This window comes from Polyodon spathula, chromosome 6, assembly GCF_017654505.1.
Source record: "Polyodon spathula isolate WHYD16114869_AA chromosome 6, ASM1765450v1, whole genome shotgun sequence".
In the NCBI taxonomy this organism is placed as follows: Eukaryota; Metazoa; Chordata; class Actinopteri; order Acipenseriformes; family Polyodontidae; genus Polyodon; species Polyodon spathula.
In genome coordinates this window covers 66,917,380-66,943,086 of record NC_054539.1, presented here as the reverse complement: position 1 = coordinate 66,943,086, position 25,707 = coordinate 66,917,380, and the positions used below count along the sequence as shown (strand labels likewise).

At 38.4% G+C, this 25,707-nt stretch overlaps 1 protein-coding gene across 2 annotated transcripts in view; it reads left to right on the top strand.

The window, feature by feature from the left end:
- LOC121317504 (CD2-associated protein-like) overlaps positions 1-8,401 on the top strand; it is a 73,540-nt gene extending 65,139 nt beyond the window's left edge. The window contains exons 16-19 of one of the 2 annotated variants that reach the window (XM_041253509.1): positions 1,030-1,113; positions 3,943-4,121; positions 5,250-5,313; positions 6,538-8,395. In XM_041253509.1, coding sequence (XP_041109443.1) covers positions 1,030-1,113; positions 3,943-4,121; positions 5,250-5,313; positions 6,538-6,579 — 369 coding nt within the window. In that variant the 3' untranslated portion in view covers positions 6,580-8,395. Of the gene's footprint in view, positions 1-1,029; positions 1,114-3,942; positions 4,122-5,249; positions 5,314-6,537 lie in introns of both variants that reach the window. The other variant, XM_041253510.1, reaches the window with a different exon arrangement.
- The last annotated feature ends 17,306 nt before the right edge of the window (positions 8,402-25,707 follow it).

Genomic DNA, 25,707 nt, shown 5'->3' with positions numbered 1-25,707 from the left:
GCAGCAAAGCAGCCCCAAACCATCACACTCCCACCACCATGCTTGACGGTTGGGATGAGGTTCTTCTGTTGGAACGCAGTGTTTGGTTTTCGCCAAACATAACGTTAATCATTGGGGCCAAAAAGTTCTACCTTTGACTCGTCTGTCCAGAGAACATTGTTCCATCTATGTGCTCTTTGGCGAACTTCAGACAGACAGCAATGTTCTTTTTAGAGAGCAGTGGTTTCCTCCTGGCTATCCTTCCATGAACACCATTCTTGTTCAGTCTTTTTCCGACAGTTGAGTCATGAACTCACATTAGCCATCTTGATATTCTGATTTGTTCTTGGAGAGATTTTGGTAGGACGACCGCTCCTGGGTAGAGTGACTGTAGTCTTGAACTTTCTCCATCTGTCTGACAGTGGATTGGTAGAGCCTCAAATCCTTAGAAATGGTTTTGTAACCCTTTCTAGACAGATGAGCATCAGTAACTTTTTTTTTTTTGTGACATCCTCAGAGATTTCTTTTGATCATGGAACTGTTTGGTGAAGACCAAACTCAAAGTTTCTGATCTTTATATAGGGTGGGGACCCCAAACTCACCCCTGAAGAACAATCTAATTATTTAATTGAGCTGATAAAACCAGGGATTCACAAACATTATCATTGAGAGAGAGATAGAGCGAGAGAGAGAGATGGGATGCTTCAGCACTGCCAGGTTTAAAGATGCATTAGCAGCACCACATTAAGACATATAATATCCTACCACATTTAACACTGAAACATTAAAAAAAAAAGATACTGGCATTGGTTATAATACAAAGTGCATGTCATTTTGACCTAGGTCTTATTTTTGTAAACACTTACACATATATAATATTAGTCAACCAATGTAAACCATGCAGGTACATGGCTGCACCAGTGTTGGGTGATATCAATCAGAACGGCTGTGGTATTAGTGAATGTGCTATGCTAGGCATGCTTTGTTCACAAAAATATACCCTTGCAGTTCACAATGTTTTTTCACCAACTGGTATTTATTTCTTTTTAGCCAAATAAAGATGCTCACATAGAAAAGGTCCTTAAAGTAGAAGAGGAAGAACAGGTCAAGCCAAAGTTATTAGAATCTAAAAAGGTAAGTAATAATTACAAAAATAATAATAATTAACCGTAAAACTGTCTTGAGACATTGTCCTGTGATCTCCTCAGGACAGCATAACTTCAAAGTGTATTTATACGGGAAAATGCATCTCAACTGAAGTAAAATGTTGAATTTTTTATTTTATTTTTTATAAACAACTCTGGATTAGTACCAGTGAACTGTTTTATTACAGATAATTATATTGTCCATTTATACCACAAGGACAAATGTCATTTGATGTCTTGTTGCTTCTGTCCTTGAAATAAAAATAACTTCATGCAATATCTGTATACATTGTTTTGGGCTTACATGCCATTGTATAAAGTATAATTGTGTAGTGATAGGGAAGAGTTTCAAATTATTTTAGCTGTAAGACAAAAATAACCTAATTGATGACATATTCTGGCCCCCAGTAGCATTGTTTAGAATATTCATTAAAATATAATTTTGAGTGTCTCTACTACAATTCACATAGTTTCGCTTTATTTTCATTCCACTTTTATAAGAATGCTTTAAAGTTATAACGTGGACTGTTTAGTTTTGCTTTCCAGAAAGGGAGTTGAAACTGATGAGACTAACTCCCATTGAAACTTGCTTGTCACTTGCATGCTAAAACTAGAAGCAGGAGTACGTTATATATTATATTTTCAAGCTCAAAGCATATTTGAAACAGGGATACTTTCCTTTCAAATATGTAACGTAACCATTACCGAATAGGTATTTACTTCCTAAAGACCGGAATCCTGAATGTTGTGTAACAAAGCTGCTCTTTGAACCTGTGACGCAGTCGCGACCCAGCCCCCGAAGGCACAAAAGGACTGCGCTCACAGCCATTTCTCCTTTCAAGACTGACCTGATCATGAAGCCTTGTTCAGAGAAATACATTGTAGCTTCTGTCTGTATATATTAGTGTTTTACACAAGATATGATATATTTAAACTAATCGTTGCAATAGTTTTTAACTAATTACACATATTTGTGTACACTAAAGCCTGTAGCTTGTTACGCCCATTCCGAATGTGTTAAGTCAGCTAACTTTGTGCTCCACCCCCAGGTTGCATAGCGTCAGCTGGGGCTTATTTTATTTCTCGTTTCTGATATTTAGCACCATACAAGAAGTTTTTTATTATTTATGCAATTTTTATGAAAGTTTTATTTTTTTAATACAGCTACTACGCGCAGGCCTGTCTGCAACGTGGGCTCAGCAGCTCTGCTCAGGACCGAGATACTTGCTTCGGTTGTTGTTCCTTGCAATTTCATCCACAGTATCTTGTTGCCGTTTTGGTGACTGATTTTTAGCATCACCATTGCGAAAGCTGTTAGTCCTTCTAACAAGCATGCTTCCCTCAGTTTCATGTGGGTACTGACCAAGTGGTTTTACCAGTGGCATTTACAGGTGGGCATCTCTGTACATTGTCTCCCGCGGTGACTGAGAATTAGTGGGCCTGTACTGAACCGATACTGTACTGAACCGATACCGAACCAGGACAAAGGGTACCGCACTGGTACCGACCCGGTACGAACCTATACCGTACCTGTATCGACCCAATGCTAGAATCACCAAACCGACCCAGTACCAACTCGGTGCTAAAGATATCTACCTCCTTTCCGGTCTGACAGAGAGTGACAGCTCCATACGCTCTGCTCAGTTCCGTCCCTGGCGTTCTATGTTGACAAGAAGAAACGTTGGAGACAGTCTGAATAATCTTTTGCCTGCAATGGGGCTATGCCCCATGTTCAAACCCTGTCTAAGCAGCGGCTATACAAGTGGATAGCAGACATGTTCAGGACTGCCTATCAGCTGGCCAACTTGCCCCCTCCAAAAAAACTCACTGCCCATTCCACCAGGGCCATGGCAACTTCATGGGCTTTATTCCAGGGTTCAGCTGTCAAAGACATTTGCAATGCAGCAATGTGGGCTACTTCCCGTACCTTTTACTAGGTTCTATGGACTGAATGTCGTGGATCCTCAAAACCCTAGCTTTAGAACTAGAGTCTTAAGGGCGGCTTTCCAGTAGACCCTTACAACACAGGCATAGAGGTGAAATCCTCCCTCATTATTTTTAACTCCAGTTACTTGTTACTGGGGTTCCATATGGTAAAGCTCTCAGCTTAGCTTTGTAGCATTCCAGTCGTCCTACAGTCTTGCCCTTGTGATGGCTTTGGTACACTCGCCTATTCGGTAATGGTTACATTTCTGTTTCAGGGAACCAGGGTTATGATAATAACCTAACATTTTTCTTTTTTTTTTTTCAAATGTTTTTTTTGTTCTAATAAAAAAAAAAAAAAAAAATCCTAAAAATGTAGAGCCAATATAAGGTAACCATTCTTACTGTGTAACACTTTTTTTTTTTTCTTTTTTTTTTTAAACTATAAGAACACCACACTTTAAAGTAAAATATAATATGATAGGACCATTTTTTAGATCCCATTTTTAATAACTGAGAAAGCAATGTACAGCATGGGAGACATTGAGCTTTGGCATTCTATTGTGCGTTACATATCTACTGTGTACAGTGTTGTAAAGCAAACCCATGCTATGAAAATGTATACTGTAATAAACCAAGAACATCAAAAATACTGTCTACCCTAATGAAATATAATTTACATAATGGCTGCAAGACGTGTCCTGAACTGTCGATTATCAGGTTGAAATATATTTTCTCGCCATGAATGAGTAGGTTGCAGCCAATAATCATTTTAGGTCCTCTATGCACTTTAATGCAAGTCCTGAAATATCGACACAATAAAGGGGAAATGAGAGAGGGTGCAGATATATAACCTTTTTTTCTGGTCTCTCTTTATTTTTTTTTATTTATGTAGCCATCCTTCCAGACGCCACCAACACAGTCCACTTCCAAACCAATTGCAGTCAACATTCCTGCTTATGATTTGAAACCCAAAGCAGAAGGAGAGGATGGGAATAAATCTGAAATAGAAGAGCTCAGGGCACAAATTAATCAGCTACTACATGATGTGGAACTGTTGAAGACACAGCAGAAGTAAGTAAATGCATGTAGCTCTTCTTTTTGGTTCTCATTATGCCCCTACTTTAGATGTCAAATATTAATAAATTTAGTTTCTCTGGTTATTGATATATTCTTGCAGATGTATCCAGTCTTTATGAATCTACAGCATGGTGGTTATACACATAAAAAAAAAAGATAGATTTAGATCTGCCATTGTTTTCTTAGATCATACAATAGATTCCATTTATTCATAAGTTGAGAAATATTTGTGCTCAGTCTTTCATGTTAATTATCAAGTTTTTGTTTGTATCAAATGTGATGACACTTACAGTAGTTAGGACTTTCTTTGGATCAAGCTATTGAGAGCAGGAGTGTACTGCACATGTACTGAATGTTAAGGAGACTAATCCAGACACCTGGATATCGCACTTCAAGTTGTACATTTGGTGATTGTAGATCATTGGGATCTACTTTGTCCCTATACTATTGCTTTTAATTTTGTGTATACAGCCATGACAGTGTTGCTACCGTACTTGTTTTACTTTGCGCAGTACATCTTAGAGTAGCAGCGTTCTGAAAAAATATAGCGTAACACATCCCCACGAGTTGCTACAACTGTTGCGTACCTGCCATTTTTCATTTCATTGTTAACACCCGGACAATTTTTACACTTCTAACTTTAATGTCTGTTTCAAAGCTATTTTCAAAATGTGCGCTGATAGTGTAGAGATTATTGCCCACATTGTCAAACAGGAAACACAGCAATAACAATCCATGATGTGGTACAGAACAGAAAAGCCAGAGCACTTGTTGTGGTTTCTGTTTTATTTTATTTTATTTTATTTTATTATTTTTTTAAATCGCTCTTCCTGCAGTGATATAGAGAGACAAATTTCAAACCCCAGTGCACTAGAGCGGCCATTTCGAAAAGAGCTTTGAAACAGATTTTAAAGTCATAGTAAAAAGTATAAAAAGTTGCAGGTAAGAAATAGTTGTATCAACACATGGTGATATATAACGCTATAGTTTTCAGAACCCCACTGCTTACTTTTTAATCCCTAATGAAGTAACTGCTTACATTACAGCTTTCACAAATTTGAATTGTATTTATAATACTTGGATACAAGGAATTTAACAAAAATCATCTTTCTTGGCTTTTAGGAAAGAAATAACTGATCTGAGAAATGACTTAGATAAAGAAAAAGAAAAGCGAATTGTCTTGCAGGTAAATCCCTACAAAGTTTAAGTATGATGTATCTCCTCCAACTTTAGCATCACTTTCGATAACTCTCTTTGTATTGTATTTTTTAAATGATAGTCCTCTTATACATTTTTTTTTCCCAGAATGTTTTCACTTTTTTATTTGTTTTTGTTTGTTTATTTTGCTTTTACCATTTTACATTTTAAAGATTGCATTGCACTTTTTGAACTCTGTAGTAAAACAGTATCCGCTGCACTCCTCTTGTAAATGCATTTGGTGTAAGTTGGTGATGGTAGGATTTCACATTTTAAAAAAGAACCGTCAAATTCAGGTCACCTTTATGGGTTTTGTTTTATTGTAATTGCAGACATTTTGACACCAGTATAATAAAGATGCTTTGAGCACGACCCTGTGTATAGATGGGTATTGATACATGCCACATTGCTTAAATAGGGCTTTGAAATGATTCCTTAACCCTAAACACAACATTTAATTGCAAACAAAAATTGACTAATATAAGGACTATTAAATAAGATACCATCACTAAAATACTCACCTGTCAATTTGAACTTTAGCCTTCCATTTACACCCTATCTTTTTGCTTACTTCTTAATTTTAGAAGAAGTAATGCACCCTTACAATGCGTCCCAGAAAAAGGTCTGCAAACTGCAGAAATCAGTTTATTTAATCTTGACTCGCATGGCAAGATAAAGTGGCAGTGCACTGCAATTGTTTCTTGTATCATCAGTGCTGCATACTCTTTAATCACAGTGTAGCTATTAGGTGTAACGTGTTTCAGTCCCTCCATTACTATTGGGAACAATTAGCTTAAGACAGTAATGATCAGTTAAGTGGACAACAAACAATTAACATTGGTCCGTAATATGTCAATGTGGTATTTCCATACCAACACATCCTTTTTTTATTTTTATTTTTTTACAAAAAGGCTTATTAGATTTGAAAAATCATTGCAAAAAATCTGTTTCCATGGAAAACATTCATTGGACAAATGAGGTAAGCACTCACAAATCACAAATGTAAATGAAAGCATCAGCAGTCCCAAGGGAGCCCGCAACGTTCAGCCACTAATCGTTTTGTCAGTACAGTTTTATCGGTACTGAACCATAGACCTCCAGTACTAATAGTAGATAGCTAATATGACCAGTTTCTCTGGCATGGTCACACAGTAATCTGCAAGCACTGTAGTTACAAACTACAAGGTTTTACAGCAATCTTTTGTTTTCACAGATGCAGATAGAAAAATTGAAGAAGACAGTCCAGCTCACATGAAGTCGACATTATCAGCAATAATAAGAAAGTTCTAACGACAACTGGAAAGAAAATATTGTATGCCTAATACTTTTTTTTTTTTTTTTTTTTTTTTTTGATAATTATTGCTCTGTTCCACATATGGAAGAAAATTGTCATGTATTGCACATAATAAGGTCTTTTTAGATAAGAGTTGCAATTGAATACAGATGTAAAAAGAAAAAAAAAAAGGGTTTTGTTTTTTGCCAAAACAAATAATTGAGGCCTTATTTACTACTGTGCTGGACATGCAGACTGCATTCATTGAATGTCTGATGTTTGCTTTAAATACTACTGAATCTGTATAAAGGGATAGGGGGTTCAAACTAGATATTTTTTTATTAAATGCTGGTAGTTGATTTTAAACATGAGTATATAATTACAGTTATATTGGTATCTATAAATATTGGTACATACAATGATATAGTAGCAGAAATGCTTTGGTTACTCCTTCTAAAGGAAGAATATAACTTTGTTTTGTTTGGCAACATTCCTACCCATGATAACACTATCATGCCTGTAGAAATCCTTCAGTGTAAGTTAACATAGAAATATTTTATGTCCAAAAAACTAAGAGTGAAGACTTGATGAAAATTCAGTCTTTTGTTTTATTTACTCACAAGTCTCAACTTTTTTCAAGCTCTGGGAAATACATAATGCAAAAGTTTGCCTATGCATAGTCAGGGACTACTCTAGCAAGCACCCAGAAAAAATAAAAGGACAAGTTTAAGTAACTCCAGCATCAGATAAGGGACACATTAGGAGGACAAGATTGGTCGATGTTTGAGTAGACAGACATTTTCTGTTAGAACCAAACTTTTGGTATCAGTCCACATTCACCAAATATAAGATTTTGATACACTTTAGTCTGGAATCTTTTTGTTGTACATTGTTGGAAAGCCACTGTCTGTTAAGCATAAGGCCTAATAGGGCAAAAGTAGTTTAAGAAAGAAGTTGAAATAGTAGACAAAAAGTCAAATCCAGACCGCCTGTCATGGCGTAAAACATTTTACAATTTCTATGGTAAATCCTTATCACATCCCCAACGGTAGACTGACAATCTACTATAAAGTGGATTCAGATAATATACTGGTGTTTTGAAGTTTCTGGTCCCATTTTATCTCACTCCACCGTTAATGTTGGACCTACTATACCAGTTTATAACTCATATTGCAATCTGCAGATGTGTGGAACAGGGTGTTTTCTGAAATAAATCTAATCCTGCATTAGGTGCAGGTATGTTTCTGCAGCTGTTCCTTTAGTGCAGCATGGGTGATAACCTTTTTGTGTTCTAACAGTAGTTCTTCACCTTTTTATGTTCTAACAGTAGTTCTTGACCTTCAATATTTTATAAAGGTGGAACAGTGACCACTGCAACAGTAAAACTCTGCTTTTAATAAGTGGGTTTCTCTAGTTATTATAGTGACAATCCTTAGTAATGATTCAAAAGCCTTTACAATGTTACATAAAAACTGCCTTCTTATTTCCATAGCAATAAAATGAGTGAGTACAAGGATTTAATTAATTATATATATATTATAAATTGCTGCCATGATTATTTTTAAGCCATGATACTGTGTCACCCAGGTAACAGAAAGACATTTGTGCATTTCTCTGTTTTAAGGATTATGTTGTAAAAAGGGACTTTGGGCTCTAAACATTCCATTTTATATAAATAACTAATTACGATACACATTTAAAGTCTATTCCCAACTATTTCCAAGAGCTGTACAATTGCATAATTAATTGAAAAATTGTTAAAAAAAAAAATAATAATAATAATAATAAATATCCAATGTGTGTATTTTGTACATCGTTTGAATTCTGAATATTATTGTTTGCCTTTTTTCTTTTCCTGAGATTATGTTGTAAAGTTTGTTACTTTTAAATATTTAACAGCATCCCACTGTTTATTGTGTTGTCTGTCCTCTACTGTGCAGCCCATCAGCCAATGTGTTTCTTTCAGTACTGTCATATAGAAATGTTTGAGGGAAGGGGCTGAATGAGGTGTGTAATTCATACATCCCATACAGAAGACACGTATTTTACAGAATGGACAGTAAGTCACAGGATTAAGGTGTTATATGGGGAACAAATCACACCAGAATATACAATACACTACAGTAAGCCACAGGGGTGAACTGGTGGCAGCGATCCTCAGTGAGTTGGCAGGGGGCACACAAAACATATTCTCCTTATTGGTTTGCCTTCATGGCTGCAGAGTGAAATACATGCATTTTTCACTTAATTGTTAACATATATGCCTTTATACAGACAAATTGTTGTAAAATAATGTCATCGGCCCCTTACATCACTGTCTACAATATAACTTAATGCAAATCTTGGAATTGTGCACTGAAGCACTATGTTTTAACGTACAGAAACCCCAATAAAAGTATCTTGATATATGGTAGTCAGTTATAGGTAATATATATATATATATATATCTATAATATATATATATATATATATATAACCTAATTTCCGGTGATTTTTTAATATAGATGTTTTTTTCGTAAAACTTGGTTGAACCATTCAAGAAGTGCAGAATAAAATGAAAATACATTCCACTGTTTATTTTACAATTCACTAGAAGTGCCGAGTTACATGTATAGTTAAAGTTATAGAGCAATGGCGTGAGGATCTGCTCATAAGTGTATATAACTGGTCTGGATGAATGGTTTGCATGTGCAGATTTCTGCTACAGGACTTTGTCAGTGCTAGAAGAGTAGTCCATTGTGGGGAAATTCTTGAAAATGTATAGTTGGTTCATCAAACAGGAAGCAAGAGTGAATTATCTTTTTTTCCGTTTTTTTTTTTTTGTGTGTGTGTGTGTGTGTCATATTGTGGCAAAGTGGTTTGCAGTGTTCAGGTGTTGAGACAATGACAAACAACAAAGTACTGTTGAAATGGTTGTTTTTTTGTAATTCCAGTGTCACTTGACACCAGTAAAGTAATGGAGGACTGGCAATACACAACGATGTGTATTGCATTGTTAAATAAACACGGGGTTCAGTCCCAAAATAAGACACAGTATTTAAACAGACACAGAACACAAACACGATCACAAGTCCAGAGTGAATGCTGCAGTGCAAGTGGTGAAATTTAATTTATTTATTGAGTACAAGTGCAGTGAAGTCCGGGTTGGGTGCTTTGTTTAAGTGACGACTTCCAGAAGCGTTAGCTGTCTAGAAAAAACAAACAGTACAATACGGAAAAAACAAACGCAAAACACTCACAGTACATATACGGTCTTACAGCGGTTCTTCCATAACCATAACAAAAGGAACAGTTCACATAGTCACATCCCCTTGTTTTCCTTCCTGTACTGTGACTCTGCCCCCTTTCCTTGTAATGAATTTCCAAACCATCCAGTCCGGGGTACACTGTTCCCTTTACACAGTGCCCTCACAGGTCAGGAGGGAGATTTGTAGCTGAAGTTCATTCTTTCTCTGTCACACTTAAACCACCTGTAGTAAACTGAACACTAACATTTAAACGATGGGCGGGACCTTTTCAAAAATATAATAAAAAAAGCATTCCTATATTTAACAACTGGAGATTAAGCAGTACCAGTTCTTTATATTTAATAGTAAGTACTTTTTGTAAGTCTTTTTGTAACCCCTCCTAGACTACATTGTATTCCTCTTCCTCCCCCCAGTCAGTCCATATATATATATATATATATATATATATATATATAGATAGATAGATAGATAGATAGATAGATAGATAGATAGATAGATAGATAGATAGTAGCGAGCATGGGAGTCAAGGTCACACACACCAAGGCTTTCAGGTACAAAGCGGTTTATTAGGCAGCTAACAGCAGCTAGCACACACTTGCCCAACATACACAGAGACAGCCGTTACCCACTCAGAGCACTACTCCAACTCTCAAGGTGACATTCGCTCAACAAAGCAAAGGCAACATAGGAAGGGTTAATCAATTTCACAACTGCACCACACATCAATAAATGCACTTTCCAATAATTAACAATGAAATACAATTTGACTAGACCAGCCTCACAAAGAGGCACTCCCAGGTTGTGTTAAAGCATCACATTAGGGTTGACAAAAGGTTTACTCACCAATATTTTGATGTTGTCTTCCGCTAATGGAAAAACCCTGATAACACTGCTGCTCTCATTCCATTTGTGTGGTTATAATATTTGCAGGCTTTGCTTAGGGTTAAACTCAAATTGTTTGAACTACTTAAGGAATTTGCAATACATTACCAAACCATAAAACATTAAATAAAATAAAAACTGTGATCCACAAATATATCTGCAGGAGAACAAAAGTGTGTGTGTTAAAATTATATATTTTTTTTAAATCTCATGGATGCATATTAATAATTGTGTCATGGGTTCTCTGGTTAACAAATCCCGATCTGTTTGCTGAAATAACCTTAGGTTATCAGCCTTTAAGGAAATCACATCAAAAACAAACTCAAATGAATGGGCATCTCACAGGAACGTCATTGCCACATTCATAAGTGACAGAACAAATGAAACGATTCAACTCATTCTCAGAGTTCGACTGTATGATGCTCTCAAATTCTTTACTTAAGATGACCTGCAAGCATCATCATAATCAACCTTCATGCCAGGGCTGGGATGAATGAGCCGTATTTTTTTTTTAACGTGAGCTTGAATCCCCATAAACAAGCATTGGGTTTGAAAGGAGCCAGTTTGTGAACAGTATCAAGCTTTTGAGGGTATGTTTCGAGTTGGTTCGCAGGTCAAATACTAGCACAAGTTAGAAAAATAAACAGATTATTTTATCTGCAGCACTAGTTTGGTCAGACCCTCCAAATATATGTCCCCCAAGAAATAAGGCAAAGAAACAGTTTAATATAGTTCCAGTTTGGCTTGCTTTAATCACAACACAGCAGTTACCAGGTACTCCTTCAGCCAACACACCAATAAACACAATAAAAATCTGATCAATGAAAACAAAGTGCAAATAAGCATAGCATTGAAAATGATGTGCTATATTAATCAAAACTAACAAACAATATCGCAAAAAATTAAATAAGACCAATAAACAAATAAATACGCACATGTGTAACCATGGGCTTGGATGTGGCTGGTACAGACTAGAATACATAGGAAAATGTCAGTTGAAACTGGAGGGAGAGAGGTAGTAAAACACTTTAAAATGGCAACCACATGGGGGTTCCTGAGTGGTGCATCCAGTAAAGGCACTCCGCATGGAGTGCAGGATGTGCACTGTAGCCTGGAGATCGCCATTTCAAGTCCAGGCCATCCCACTGCCGGCCATGACCCAGAGCTGCGTGGTCATCCGATGCTGTAGCTCTGAGGTTGTGTGTGTTACCTTACCCACGATCAATCTCTCACTCTTTCCCTACCTCAAATTAGTACCTACAGGGATCAGTTTTGTGTTAACTGAAAAAAACTACCAGTTGAAAGAAGTTTCAAGAAGTCTTATGACACTGAGACAAATATAGAAGGAATTCAAACCACCTCAGAACCCCCAAGCCAAATCATGTGGTATTCAATTAAACAAATGGAGAACACAATCTAACCTACAAACTCCATTTGTAGGGCTAAGGATATTATTTGAATATACAGTTTTGCAGCTACTGGCATAATTAGACTTATATCTCTTTCTATAGATACGTATAAATGAAAATGAAGCAGTGTTTTAGCTATGAATCAGTCTGTTGCTACACACTACATTACTTTTCCTTTCCAGTAGTGAAAAACAAATCTAAATCTTTGTAGTAGTCTGTGTTGTAAATTATGTCTTTCAAACTTGTTTTCTTATAGTCCGGCATGAACTATTGCACTGTAAAAGGCTCCTGATTTACGTCATTTAAAACCCAATTTGCAGAGTATTTCAGCATCACATGTTTTAGCTAGACTTAGGTTTATATGGCTACACCATGTCTGTTGTTGCTTCTTGTTTTGATCATTTGAATATATTTAAGTCATATATTATGTGTGATTGGATACTGTACATATCTACTACAGTCTTTTTCCCCACTAAATTGTAAGTATGTAAATAGAAAAAGAAATAAAAATAATTCTGTTGTGGTCCAGAAAATGCCACATATCTGCAATACTGTACTATCTGTCCACATCAAAATGATTAGTAATGGCATTTTTAATTACCTTTCATATAACTACCATATTTATCACTTTGATAATCTCTAAAAAGAGAACAAATATTATGTTGATTTATTTGTTAATATTTTTTAAAAGATGCACTTGCACAAGCCTGAAAAAAAGGAACAATAACCTATTTGAAGACTTAAAACAGACATGTTATTTAAAAAAAAGAATACAGCAACAAAATCTAACAATGAATAAGGTATAAACCACGATGGTTTATTCAAGACCTTGAATAGCCATTGGAGCACGGTCAGATCAGGCTCTCCCTCCAAACTGGATGACTGAGTAAGAAGGAGACTGATCAGAGATGCTACCAAGAGGCCAATGGCAACTTTGCACTAGCTACAGGCTTTTAAGGCCAAGACAGGTCAATGTGTGCATGTGACAACAATATCCCAAGCACTCCACAAATCTGGCCTACATGTTAGGGTGACAAGAAGGAAACTATTACTCAAGAAAGCCCACCTTGAATCCCATTTGAAGTATGCAAAAGTACACTCAGGAGATTCTATAGCCATGTGGCAAAAAGTTTTCTGGTCTGACGAAACTAAAATGGAACTTTTTGGCCTTAATGCAAAGCATTATGTTTGGCACAAACCCAACACAGCGCATCACCTATTGTGAAGCATGGTGGTGGAAGCATCATGTTATGGGGATGTTTTTCATCAGCAGGGACTGGGGCACTTGTCAGGATAGAAGGAAAAAGAATGGAGCAAACTACAAAGAAGTTCTTGAAGAAAACCTGTTGCATCCTGTAAGAAAGCTGAAACTGGGACGGAATTTCACCTTTCAGCAGGACAACGACCCAAAGCACACAGCCAAAGCTGCACTGGAGTGGCTAAGGAACAAAAAGGTAAATGTCCTTGAGTGGCCCAGTTAGAGCCCTGACCTAAATCCAATCGAAAATTTGTGGCTTGACTTGAAGATTGCTGTCCATCAACGTTCCCCAAGCCATGTTATAACAATATTTATATGTTATAATGTGTTATAACAATAAAGGTATACACTGATACAACGTTTTGCTTGATTTTTGCCTCTGTGGCTATTCACAGCGCTGACCAGCCATTTTACCACACCTTGTGTACAATAGTTGGGTGTTCATGAGCTATTTTACTATTTTAAAGTTTTACTATTTTAGGGGTTTAGTTTTAGAGTTGTACTGTTTTAAGGTTTTACAATTACACTTTTTTTCTTCTAGGTTCTGTTGCTCCAATATTGGGTTAAGATTTTATTCTCTAAATTTGTGTCACAGGCCGTCAAACATCATCTTGAGTGAACACTTTTTACATTAGATTGATACAGCAAGAATCCACAAGTCATTACTGTATATATGTTCCAGGGATTTTACCTATATTTATTAAGAACATGTGCCTCTACAGATTGTCAGCAGTGCATTATCTGACATTTAGAAAAAAAATAAAAAACTATAATGAAGCATGCCAACTATAGCTTGTAGCAGAGTAAAAACAGGATCTGCCTCTCCTTCCGGAAGCTAGACAAAAGTGACCTCTCCTCTAAACACCCACCTAATTATAACCACCTGACCACTCAACTACCTTTCCCCCTCACACCTTACCAATGACCAAAACAAGCACACGCATAACCTCACTATTTATCTGCACTTTTGATTTATTTATCATGATAATTTGCATTGATGTTTATTTATTTATTTAAAAACATAACTATAATACAGCCAAAATGCAAATAATACACACCACAAATACATTGAAATATACAATAAAAACAAACCACAAGCCCTATCCTGACTATCAACTTGCTTCGTGCTTAATTTAAACTCTGTGAAAGTGTCGTGGCTGGGGTTGGCACTTGAAAGATCAACGTGTCACATGATTTGAATGGATTGATGGAGGATGTTCAGACTCAGTACTTAGGATTGTCCTGCCTAGATCAGGCACACAGAAAGAGATGATAATAACCAAATATTGGAGAAAGAACCCCTAATCAGATGTAAAGGAGGTACAAGAAATGTTAAGCTAATCTTTGATATATATTTTTTGCACACAAGACCATGGAAGATTTTGCACCGTTCTCTTTTAGAACCCTAAAAGTCAGAATTGCAAGTGTGAACTTGCTAATGCTGTTTCATGGTAGCAGTCAATACCGCACATCAGCATTTCACAAAGAACCGGTGAGCGTGTAAATGCAACTGACAGTACTGTCATTCTTTATTTTCTTTATTCAATCAAAACTTTTTTCTTCTTTTTCACATCGCTCTTAGGGGATTCGTATTGCAAAACACATTCTGCCCTTAATAGCTGTCATCATCAATTGCTGGTTTTATGCATCAACATAAGGACTTTTATAGGACAGGCGTTTTTAAGCTTTCTGGCAAAACACTTTAGTAATTTGACAGCATTTTGTACTTCAAGGCTAATGACATGTGCATCACAGGAGAGGTTAGTTTATAGTTTATAGTTTTTTGGTTTTTTTTAACAGTAACTAGTTGTGTTAAATAAAACACACACACATACTGTATTACTGCACCAGTATGAATGAGATTTACTTCTGATATAACAGCTGGTATCAAATTTATTATGTGAGCCAACACCCATATCAGATGTTAAAGCTGAAAGTAAGTTGATGCCATACAATTGCACCATCAAAGAATTGGTAGGGTGGTTTAATTTATTTCTCTAATATTAGCTCCATTGTTACTGGAATCCCACTATGTGCTGAGAATCTTTTGGGTCTTCACTTTCAAACACAGCACTCTAGATAAACAATTGCAGTATTATCCGACTTTATCTAGAGAAATGTTGTTGAAATATACAGCTATTCTGCAGTAATAATATAATCAATCAATCTTTATTTTATATAGCGCCTTTCATAGTGGACCACTATCACAATAAGTGCTGGTAATATAAGGTTAGCACTCATTTAAGAATCTTTGAAAATCAGTTTAAACAAAGTATTCAGAATTGCATCTCTTGAGCCAAAAATCTGAAATAAAGGAGTCAGAAACACACCAGACTAGCTGTAAATGGTTAGATTAATGGCTGGAGCTTTGACACCACAGCTTAAACAGCAGGGGACATTTTGAAATCTGTGTTTTCTGTCTTACTCAGCTGTAAGGCAAATTCTGGATGTTTAGAGTTCTGTCAGTTTCAACAATGATTGTTCTGTGTCATTCCCAAAGCATAGATGAAGTTGAAATTGAATAAGAGAAATTCTCCTTTCGGTAACAATTTTGCAAAGCAAAGGAAAGGACTAGCAAGCAAGTTCGGTCTGTTAAGTCTGAGCTTGTTTTCCTTGCAGAGCAAATTTTGAGTAGATTGAGTAGACCCTACAACTGAATGGCTGGCTCATTAGCAGCTGCTAAAAAGAATCAAAAAGTACCTACCCACCTGTGGTGAATGTGCTTCTTTCCAATAATTATCAAAATGCACGTATTTGTGAAATTCTAGGACTGTTTTTTTTTTTTTTTTTTTTTTTTTATTTAGTAGTCATTGATTATTTTGTTATTATTTTCTCCCAATTTAGAATATCCAATTATTATTTAAGCTCGGCTCACTGCTACCCCCCCTGCACTGACTCGGGAATGGTGAAGACGAACACACGCCGTGTACCGTATAACTGGAAATTTTTTGGCTGGTATTAAATTCGGCGGATTTGCTACCTTGGTAGATTATTACGGTTTTTGTATAGGCGTTAATAACTTAGCACATTCACAAAGAAAAATGCCACGCAGTTTTGTATTTCTACTTTTAATTTAAAAAACTTTCAAATACATGTTTACTTAATTAAATAACACAGTGAAATGATCACAGTATCAATTAGTAATTGTAGGACAATATTGCCAAGTTTAACAATGAAGCTAAAATGAAAATGCTTTAAATTTAAAGATAGTTAACAGACTAGCAAGCACTGCCAAAACCAGTCCAGTTTTATACATATTGTTTAGGGACTTTGCGATACCTGCGTAGTGGGACAGGTGGCAACCTTAGATGGAATCCATATTAAAAGAAAGGTATTCTTTTGTTATAATTTCATACCCATTTTTATAAATCTTATTGAAAAGATCAGAACGTAGTTCTCTTTCAATTCGAACACGACCACCAAATGACATTACATATGGGATATGCCTGCCCATTGGATAGGTATTGCTGAGCCCTCTATACCAGAGCTGCCAATAGGCCCCATCCTCGGATGATGCACTCGGTCCCGCCCATCGAGGGATTAAAACAGTCATCTAGAGGAAGCTATTTCTCTTTTTCCTTCTCAAGATGGTATTGTAAGACCTATGTGTTGAGCTGAGCGTGCTGATAGAAAAGAGCTTCTCGAGTCGATGGTATTTCCCTTGCATTTGTGCTGAAAGCTGGCTTGCCACTTTCCCGGAATCAACAACTTTGAAAAGACTGAGCCTTTCGCCTTACTGTCTTTCAGCAGCCTCCTCGCTTGCGCAGTAGGCCGCTCTTTGTTATCTGTCTGTCGTGTGTGAAAGACTGTCTGTGCAGTCACCCGTGAGTGGTTGTGTATTTCTTTCTTGAGAGTACACAGTTCCTCCACGGGGCTAGGCCTTGTCGCATCCCTGCTGCTGAGTAGACCTGGCCAGCTGCGTAGGCCCGCCCACCTTGGTGCACACGGTGCTTGGTTCCCACTGCTACAGCGCTAGTGCACGAATGCACAGTGCTGCATGGTACACTATATGTATGGTGCACACGGTGCTTGGCCGCTGCTATAGAGCTAGTGCAAGAATTCACGGTGCTGCACGGCACATGATGCAAGTAGTGCCATGGTACTCGGTGCGCATGGTGCACACGGTGATCGGCCGATTGATACAGAAGCAATGCACAAACACACGGTGCTGCACAGTACACAGCACACATAGTGCTTATGGTACCTGCTGGGCACGGTGCTCAGTACGCATGGTGCATATGGTGCATGGTGCTAGGTGCTAGGTGCTGTCCGCTACACTAGTGCACAGGCATTCGGTGCTGCACAATACATGGTGGCCATGGTACTAGGTGTGCACAGTGATCGGTACACACGGTGCATGGTGTGCAAGGTGTTCGATGCCCTCTGCTACAGCGCTAGTGGATGAACACACACCGCTGCACTATTAATCAGTGCTTGACTTCATTACAACCATTGCAAGCAGTGTTCGTTGCACAGCTGATGCAGAACACCAAACTCATGCGAGGCAAGTCAGGGTTCCAACCCTGCGTGGCCAGCAATGCAATTATCCCACAGCAGGATAAGCATACCCTCTGTGTGCGGTGCTTGGGCGTCTAACACGCCACATTGGCCCTCAAGAGGGCGGTCGCCTGCAGCATCTGTGTGGCTCTTCAGCCTCGAGTGAAGGAAAATAGGTTGGAGAGGTCGACGAGGAGAGTTCTGCATCCTTGGAGTCCCAGAGCCCCTCCTCCATGACCTGTCCCAGGACCCCCTGATGGACATCCCCGATGCGCAGGCCCTCCATAGTTGTTCCACATCTCCGCAGGCGAGAAGGATGAAGCTTTCGAGGCAGACAAGGGGCATTATCCAGGGTTGCTCCCACCACTTCCTCCCGGTGCTGCAGAGCACACTTGTGTTGCTCCAGACGGACAACATGACAGTGGTGGCGTATGTCAACCACCAGGGTGGCCTACGGTCCCCGGGGTTGCATTGCATGGCCTTCAGGCTACTGACATGGGCTCAGAGGAACTTACTGTCCCTGTGGGCAATGCACATTCCAGGAGTGGTGAAATGGGCAGCCAACTTACTCTCCAGGGAGGGTTTGCATCTGTCAGAGTAGTGACTCCACCCTCAGGTAGTGGAGCGCATTTGGGAATGGTTCGGGAGAGATGCAGATTGATCTCTTCACCTCGGCAGAGACGACGCATTGCCCCCTGTGGTACTCCCTCCACTGCTTAGGTGGTCCTCTCGGCATAGACGCCCTAGCGTTTAAAAGTTTTTGCATGCTTTCCCACCTATACTGCTGCTCCCGGCCTTTCTCGGAAAGGTCCGGTTAGAGGAGGCGTCAGTTCTCCTAGTGGCCCCCAGGTGGCCCAGAAGAATCTGGTTTTTGACCCTGTGCCTGCTGTTGCACAGCCAGCCCTGGGAGATCCCACAGCACATGAATTTTCTTAGTCAGGAGAGGGCAGACTCCACCAGGTCTTTGTACACCTACAAGTGGAGGTATTTCCAAGCTTGGTGTCTGGCTAGAAGCCATGACCCAGTCTCTTGCACTATGCCAGTTATTTGCAAGAACTGCTTGATGATGGTAGGTCACCTTCCACTTTGAAGATGTATTTAGCAGCTTTCTGGTTTTCTGATTTGGTGTCTCCAGTGAAGCATTTCTTGGCTACCCAACTTCTTAAAGGTGATTATGCCCTCCCAGGAGGATTTTTCTCCCCAGATTGAGCCTTAATATTGTACTGGAGGCTCTGACGAAGGCCCAGTTTGAGCCCGTACACTCTATAGAGTTGAACTACCTGTCTATGAAAGCAGCCTTTCTCGTGGCTATCAGCTCCGCTAAGTGGGTCAGTGAACTGCAGGCGCTGTTTCTGCACAGCTCCTGCATGCGTGTTTGGGTGGATGGCAGCAGGGTGTCTCTGTGCACCAACCCTGCTTTCCTCCCCAAGGTGATCACAGCTTTCCACATTAATCAGTCTGTGGAACTGGAGTCCTTCCATCCACCCTTGTTTGCTTCAACGGAGGATAAGAGATTGAATTTCCTCTGCCCAGTTTGTGCATTGAGATGCTGCATGGAAAGGACAAGAGCTCTACGTTAGTCTGACCAGCTCTTTGTCTGTCACGGGACATGGACCCTAGGACAGCCCCTCTCAAAGCAGTGTCTTTCATATTGGATTGTGAACACAGGATGGTGCTGGCTTGCCTCCACCTGGGAGGGTAGTCGTACCCTCCTCTAGAGGGTTGGCTACATCTTGGGCTCTCTTCAGAGGGGCCTCGATGTCAGATGTTTGTACTGCGACTAGATGGGCTACAATGCATACCTTCACCAGGTTCTACCACCTTAATGTAGTAGATACTGCTCTGTCTTCATTAGCCACAAGGGTCCTTGAGGGTATAAATTCACACCGTTAACCTTATGCGGTTCTGATGCATCCCTCATATGCTGCCATTCCTTCTCCCTAGCAGCGTCTCTGGTATACATTATCCCATACATAATGTAGTTGGTGGTCGTCTTCAAATTAAAAGGGAATGTTAGGTTACTTACCGTAACCCTGGTTCCCTGAAATAGAAGAACCACCAACTACAAGGTTGCATCGTTCGCCCGCACGGGTTTCATGGATAAAGAGAAATGGCTTCCTCAGGATGACGGCTTTAATCCCTCAGTGGGCGGGGCCGAGTGTATTATCCCAGGAAGGGGCCTATCGACAGCTCTGGTATAGAGGGCTCAGCAATACCTACCCAATGGGCAGGCATATCCCATACATAATATCATTGGTGGTCGTCTTTTCTTTCAGGGAACCAGGATTACTGTAAGTAACCTAACGTTATTTATCTGAGCTGACAGCACTGGTACATGAGATGAAACGATGTCTGTCAATTTCTTACCACAAGATCAACACCGCATTTGAAATCTTTATATATATATATATATATATATATATATATATATATATATAAAGATTTCAAATGCGGTGTTGATCTTGTGGTAAGAAATTGACAGACATATATATTAAAGTAAAACACAACGTAACCTACTCTGTGTAGAGGTTCTCAACCTGGGGCATCAGACTTTCTAGGGGAAACAGCAGGTGTGCTAATAATAATACAATAATTACTTTGATGTACACAAACAAAATACAAGTTTTAGACATCAGTCTCAATTTGAATCTTACCATTGGGTTCTTTCTTGCTCTTTTTGCTTTTGAAACAGGATTGGCCACAAGTGATAATATTAACTGTCCAGATGTTTGACTATTAATATACATTAAAATCATAACAATTATGTTTCATTGCATTGTCCTGGAAAAACTGAGATCGCTGTGTAACTATGGATACGTGGATAACAATTGAACTTGGTGTATTCAGCCTGTTTTGCCTATCCATTTATGTTACAAATGTAAGCAAGCTGAATACGGTAAGCAAGTTAGATATGTATTTAAATAGAATATCTCTGCTGTTGAAAGCCAGTAATACGTCGTTTCTCAGTTTTCATAGGTCTGATTAGCAGTACAGTTGCAAGGGGTGTACTTATTTGCTCTGAACACACCCAGAATGATGTCATTGAGATTTGTCTTCAGTGAAAAATTTGTTATGCTTTTTCTAACTGCAAATCTATTTTTCCTAAACTGTTTCGGTGAAACAAATATTCATTGTATTTATATTTCCCATACCTACACGTCTCTTGCTAGATTTGCAACTTTAAACTTTTAAAATTACTTTCAGAAAAGCACTCGAGAGCAAAACACTTCGAAAACCACCGTTACTGGATCAGCTAAATTCATTGACCAATTTACACGTTTATCAATGTTTTAATTAAGAATCGAACTGGGATTAATAGCAATCAATTACATCATAAAGGAGAGGGTACTACAAAATAAAAAACAAAAGGGGCGGGGGTTGCGACGAAGGCCCCCAATCAGGTAGCACAGCCACTGCTCCAGGCACAAGTGATGGCTGTGTGTTGTGTTTTGCAATGAATGGTCACACCTATCTGCTGCAAATTTAAAATTGGACGAATTCAAGGAGTGCATGTGTTTGTGCAGAAACGCGGCGCACTTATTGCATTGATGGCAAAGTACAGGATCAACATCATAGAAAGTTAGAAGCATAAGAATCGCAAATCTGCTAGCTGCTAAAGAAAAAGAAAATAAAAAACACGAAAAACAGTACAAAGAAAATCTGTTTTTTTGTTGTTTTTTTTTAATTTAGTGATTAGGTCGACCAAGCACCTTATTTGGCAAGAACTGAGAATTTTGGGGATATTTCAAAAAGAAGGTAAGACTATTATATCACTGACATGTCATACTTTTCTCTTCCTTTCGTTTCTAAACGGTCTTATTAGTTTCCAGAACTGCCAAGACTAGCTTTATGTGATGCCAAGACTTTTTACAAGCTATGCTGTTCAGAATCGTAATTTACTGCATTTTTACACATAACGGATTTCAAAGTAAAGATCGCATCCTGGTACGCTATTATGATGTGTGTATTTAAAATAATAATAATAATAATAATAATAATAATAATAATAATAATAATAATAATAATAATAATAATCACCCATTTATGACTACGTGGTATTTTAATTATGTTTTCCTTAAATGCCATAGTTTTATTTTATTTTGGAGTCCTATGTTTATATTATTAGGGAATATAGATTAGTTTGAACTTATATGCAGAAGCAAATGAAACACAACGTAACCATAGTTGGAATGTGACTTGTGTAATATTAGTTCTTCTCCATTCTCAGTGCAGAACATCAAACAGTCAAGTTTAATTTTTACAGTTACAAAACATAATAGCTTTTTTTATTTGTAAGGTTTTATTTTAAAGATGCAGTGCCCCAGAGACATGTTCAGTTTTATATTAAAATAGGATTTCAGTATTGTTGCTTGCTTCAGTCCCTTTTCTGTACTGCATCAGACACTTGGGATTGAAGGCTGGCCAGTTTGTTTAGGTAGTTTTTACTGCAGGCAGAAGCCTTATTGCCAACGTCACAATATATTTTTTTTTCTTTTTTTTTTAATAGAAATTTCTTTAATGCCATCTGCTAGGTTCACTATAATTCAGATCATTTCAAAGTGTGCACCTTGTAACATTTCTGGTTAATTATATGGGCTTAATGCAAGATAATAAGTTACAGATTCTGTAAACCAGTCATGTAGGCTATTACGAATTCCTATTGGTGTTGCATGGATTTCAGAGTAGCCCATTAGCATTCTGACCAAGAAAACTCATTAACAGATTTAGAAAATTACCACTGGCAGCAATACATGCATATACGCACAAGACAGTTGGATAAATTCAAATAACCTTAGAAGCGCGTGTGCCTGCTGGGATACAGAATTATGTTTGTCAGCTTAACATTGCTTCAGTGGAAACCCTATGTACAGGATATTCTTTGTAATTCTATTGTGTCTTGCCAGTGTGTCTGTGTTTTAATCAAGGTGATGTATTCAGTATCTAAACAGCACGAGGTAAGCAATAAGCCTTGAACTTTGCTTCAAAGGAAGATCCTTTGGTAAACCGTTAACAATCCTGGCCCCTCAAAGATCCTAGAAGGGCTGATATAACTGCAGTACATGGGAAATATATTTAGGAAAATTAAGATTTCAAACAGAATTAATAAGTAAAATAGAAATTAAGAAAACACTGAGACTAAGGTTTGGTCTGCACTCTGTACGGTTCGGTACGTTTGGCACCCGATCGGTATGTTATCAACCATTAAATGGACGTTATCAGTATTTACCAGTTCATTTTAATGAGGCAGTAGGTACCTACTGAACCTACCAGCAGGTTTAGGAGGTCATTATCAGTCGATGTTTGCAACCTGATCTTGCAGCAAAAATGTTGTCATGGTAACGTTTTCACTAGGCTCTGAAACGTTACCTACATAATGTATTTCAGCGTTTTTTGCTGCATCAACCATGGTGCTTTGCAGGTGAAATTGTGATGTTTTCAAAATGTATATTCCAGTTGTTTCATTTATACAAATTATTTATTTGTAATTTAGAACAACCAATTTGTTTGCTTTTAAACCAATTAAATTGATACAAAAAATGTCTGTTCTGTGTCCATTCATTTTAATTCCGTACAGTCTTGTTATAGAAGTGCTAAAATATACAGTGCTTTTTTTCTTTATATATTTACACAAAACCTCACTTAATATAATTCTAGGAGTGTCAGCATTGTACAGTGGCTCTCAAATGTATTCACCCCCCTTGGACTTTTCCACATTTTATTGTGTTACAACATGGAATCAAAATGGATTTAATTGTTGCCACTGATCAACACAAAAAAGTCCATAATGTCAAAGTGAAAAATAAAATCTACAAATTGTTCTAAATTAATTACAAATATAAAACAGAAAATAATTGATTGCATAAGTATTCACCCCCTTTGCTATGACACACCTAAATAAGCTCTAGTGCAACCAGTTGTCTTTAGAAGTCACATAATTAGTTGAATGGAGTCCACCTGTGTGCAATTAAGGTGTTTCACATGATTTCAGGTTAAATACACCTGTCTATGGGAGGTCCCACAGTTGGTGAGTACATTTCCTAACAAAAACTACATCATGAAGACGAAGGAGCATTCAAGGCAAATCTGGAATAAGATTCTTCAAAAGCACCAATCGGGTAGGATATAAGAACATTTCCAAGGCATTGAATATCTCTTGGAGCACAGTAAAGTCCATTATTAAGAAATGGAGAGAATATGGGCACAACTGTGAATCTGTCTAGAACAAGCCGTCCTCAAAAACTGAGTATCCGGGAGAGAAGGGCACTAGTCAGGGAGGCCACCAAGAGGCCTATGGCAACTCTAAATGAGTTACAGTCTTCCACGGCTAAGCTGGAAGACACAATATGCATACGGCAACAATAGCCCGGGTGCTTCACAAAAATGGCAAAAAGAAAGCCATTGTTGAAAAAAACTCACATCAGATGTTGGCTAGGGTTTGCCAGAAGGCATGTGGGAGACTCTGAGACCAAGTGGAAGAAGATTCTATGGCCTGATGAGACCAAAATAGAGCTCTTTGGCCTCAACGCTAAGCGCTATGTTTGGCGCAAGCCTAACACCGTACATTATCCTGAGAACACCATCCCTACCGTGAAGCATGGTGGTGGGAGCATCATGCTATGGGGATGCTTCTCTTCGTCAGGGCCTGGAAAGCTTGTGAAGATAGAGGGGAAAAATGGGTGCTGCAAAGTATAGAGAAATCCGGGAGGAAAACCTGCTGAAGTCTGCAAGAGATCTGGGACTTGGGAGAAGATTTATCTTCTAGCAGGACAATAACCCCAAACATACAGCCAAAGCCACACTGGAGTGGCTTAAAAACAAAAAGGTCAATGTCCTGGAGTGGCCCAGTCAAAGCCCGGACCTCAATCCAATTGAGAATATGTGGAAAGAGTTGAAAATTGCTGTTCACCAAAGGTCCCCATCCAACTGGATAGAGCTTGAGCAATTTTGCAAAGAATGGGCAAAAATTGCAGTGGCCAGATGTGCAAAGCTGGCAGAGACTTATCCAAATAGACTCATTGCTGTAATTGCTGCCAAAGGTGCCTCTACCAAATATTGACTCAAGGGGGTGAACAATTTGTAGATTTTATTTTTCACTTTGACATGATGGACTTTTTTGTGTTGATCAGTGGCAAAAAACTCCTAATTAAATCCATTTTGATTCCATGTTGTAACACAATAAAATGTGGAAAAGTCCAAGGGGGTGAATTCTTTTGAGAGCCACGGTACTTGCATCCAGAGCATGTCTGCTGATGAAAATAAAAATACAGCTAAAAACAAAACAGTATTTGGTTCAACAGAGACAGTCAGTAGTTTAAACACATTTAAGCTAAGTGCTCTGTGTTTCTGCATAGTCATAGTCGGGACAATGTCAGAGATGCCAATAGGCCCCTTTCCTGGAATGATGCACTCGGTCCCGCCCACCGAGGGATTAAAACCGTCATCCTGAGGAAGCCATTTCTCTTTTTGCTTCTCAAGATGGTATGGTAAGACCTCTGTGTTTGACTGAGCATGTTGATAGAAAAGAGCATCCTGAGTGGACTGCAGTTCCCCTCATTTGTGCTGAAAGCTGTCTTGCTGTTCAGCAACTTCAAAAAATCGAGTTCCTTTTTCTGTCCTTCTGCAGCCTGCTTGCTTGCGTTGCAGGCTGCCTTCTTTGTGCTGTCTGTATTCGTGCGTATGTATTTTTCCTTTCTAAAAGGAGAATACAGTTCCTACTCGGGGCTAGGCCTTGCCGCATCCCTGCTGTCGAGTGATTCCACCAGCTGCCTGCTTGTCTGGGTTGTGCTGTAGATAAGCTGCACCACGATGGTTAACA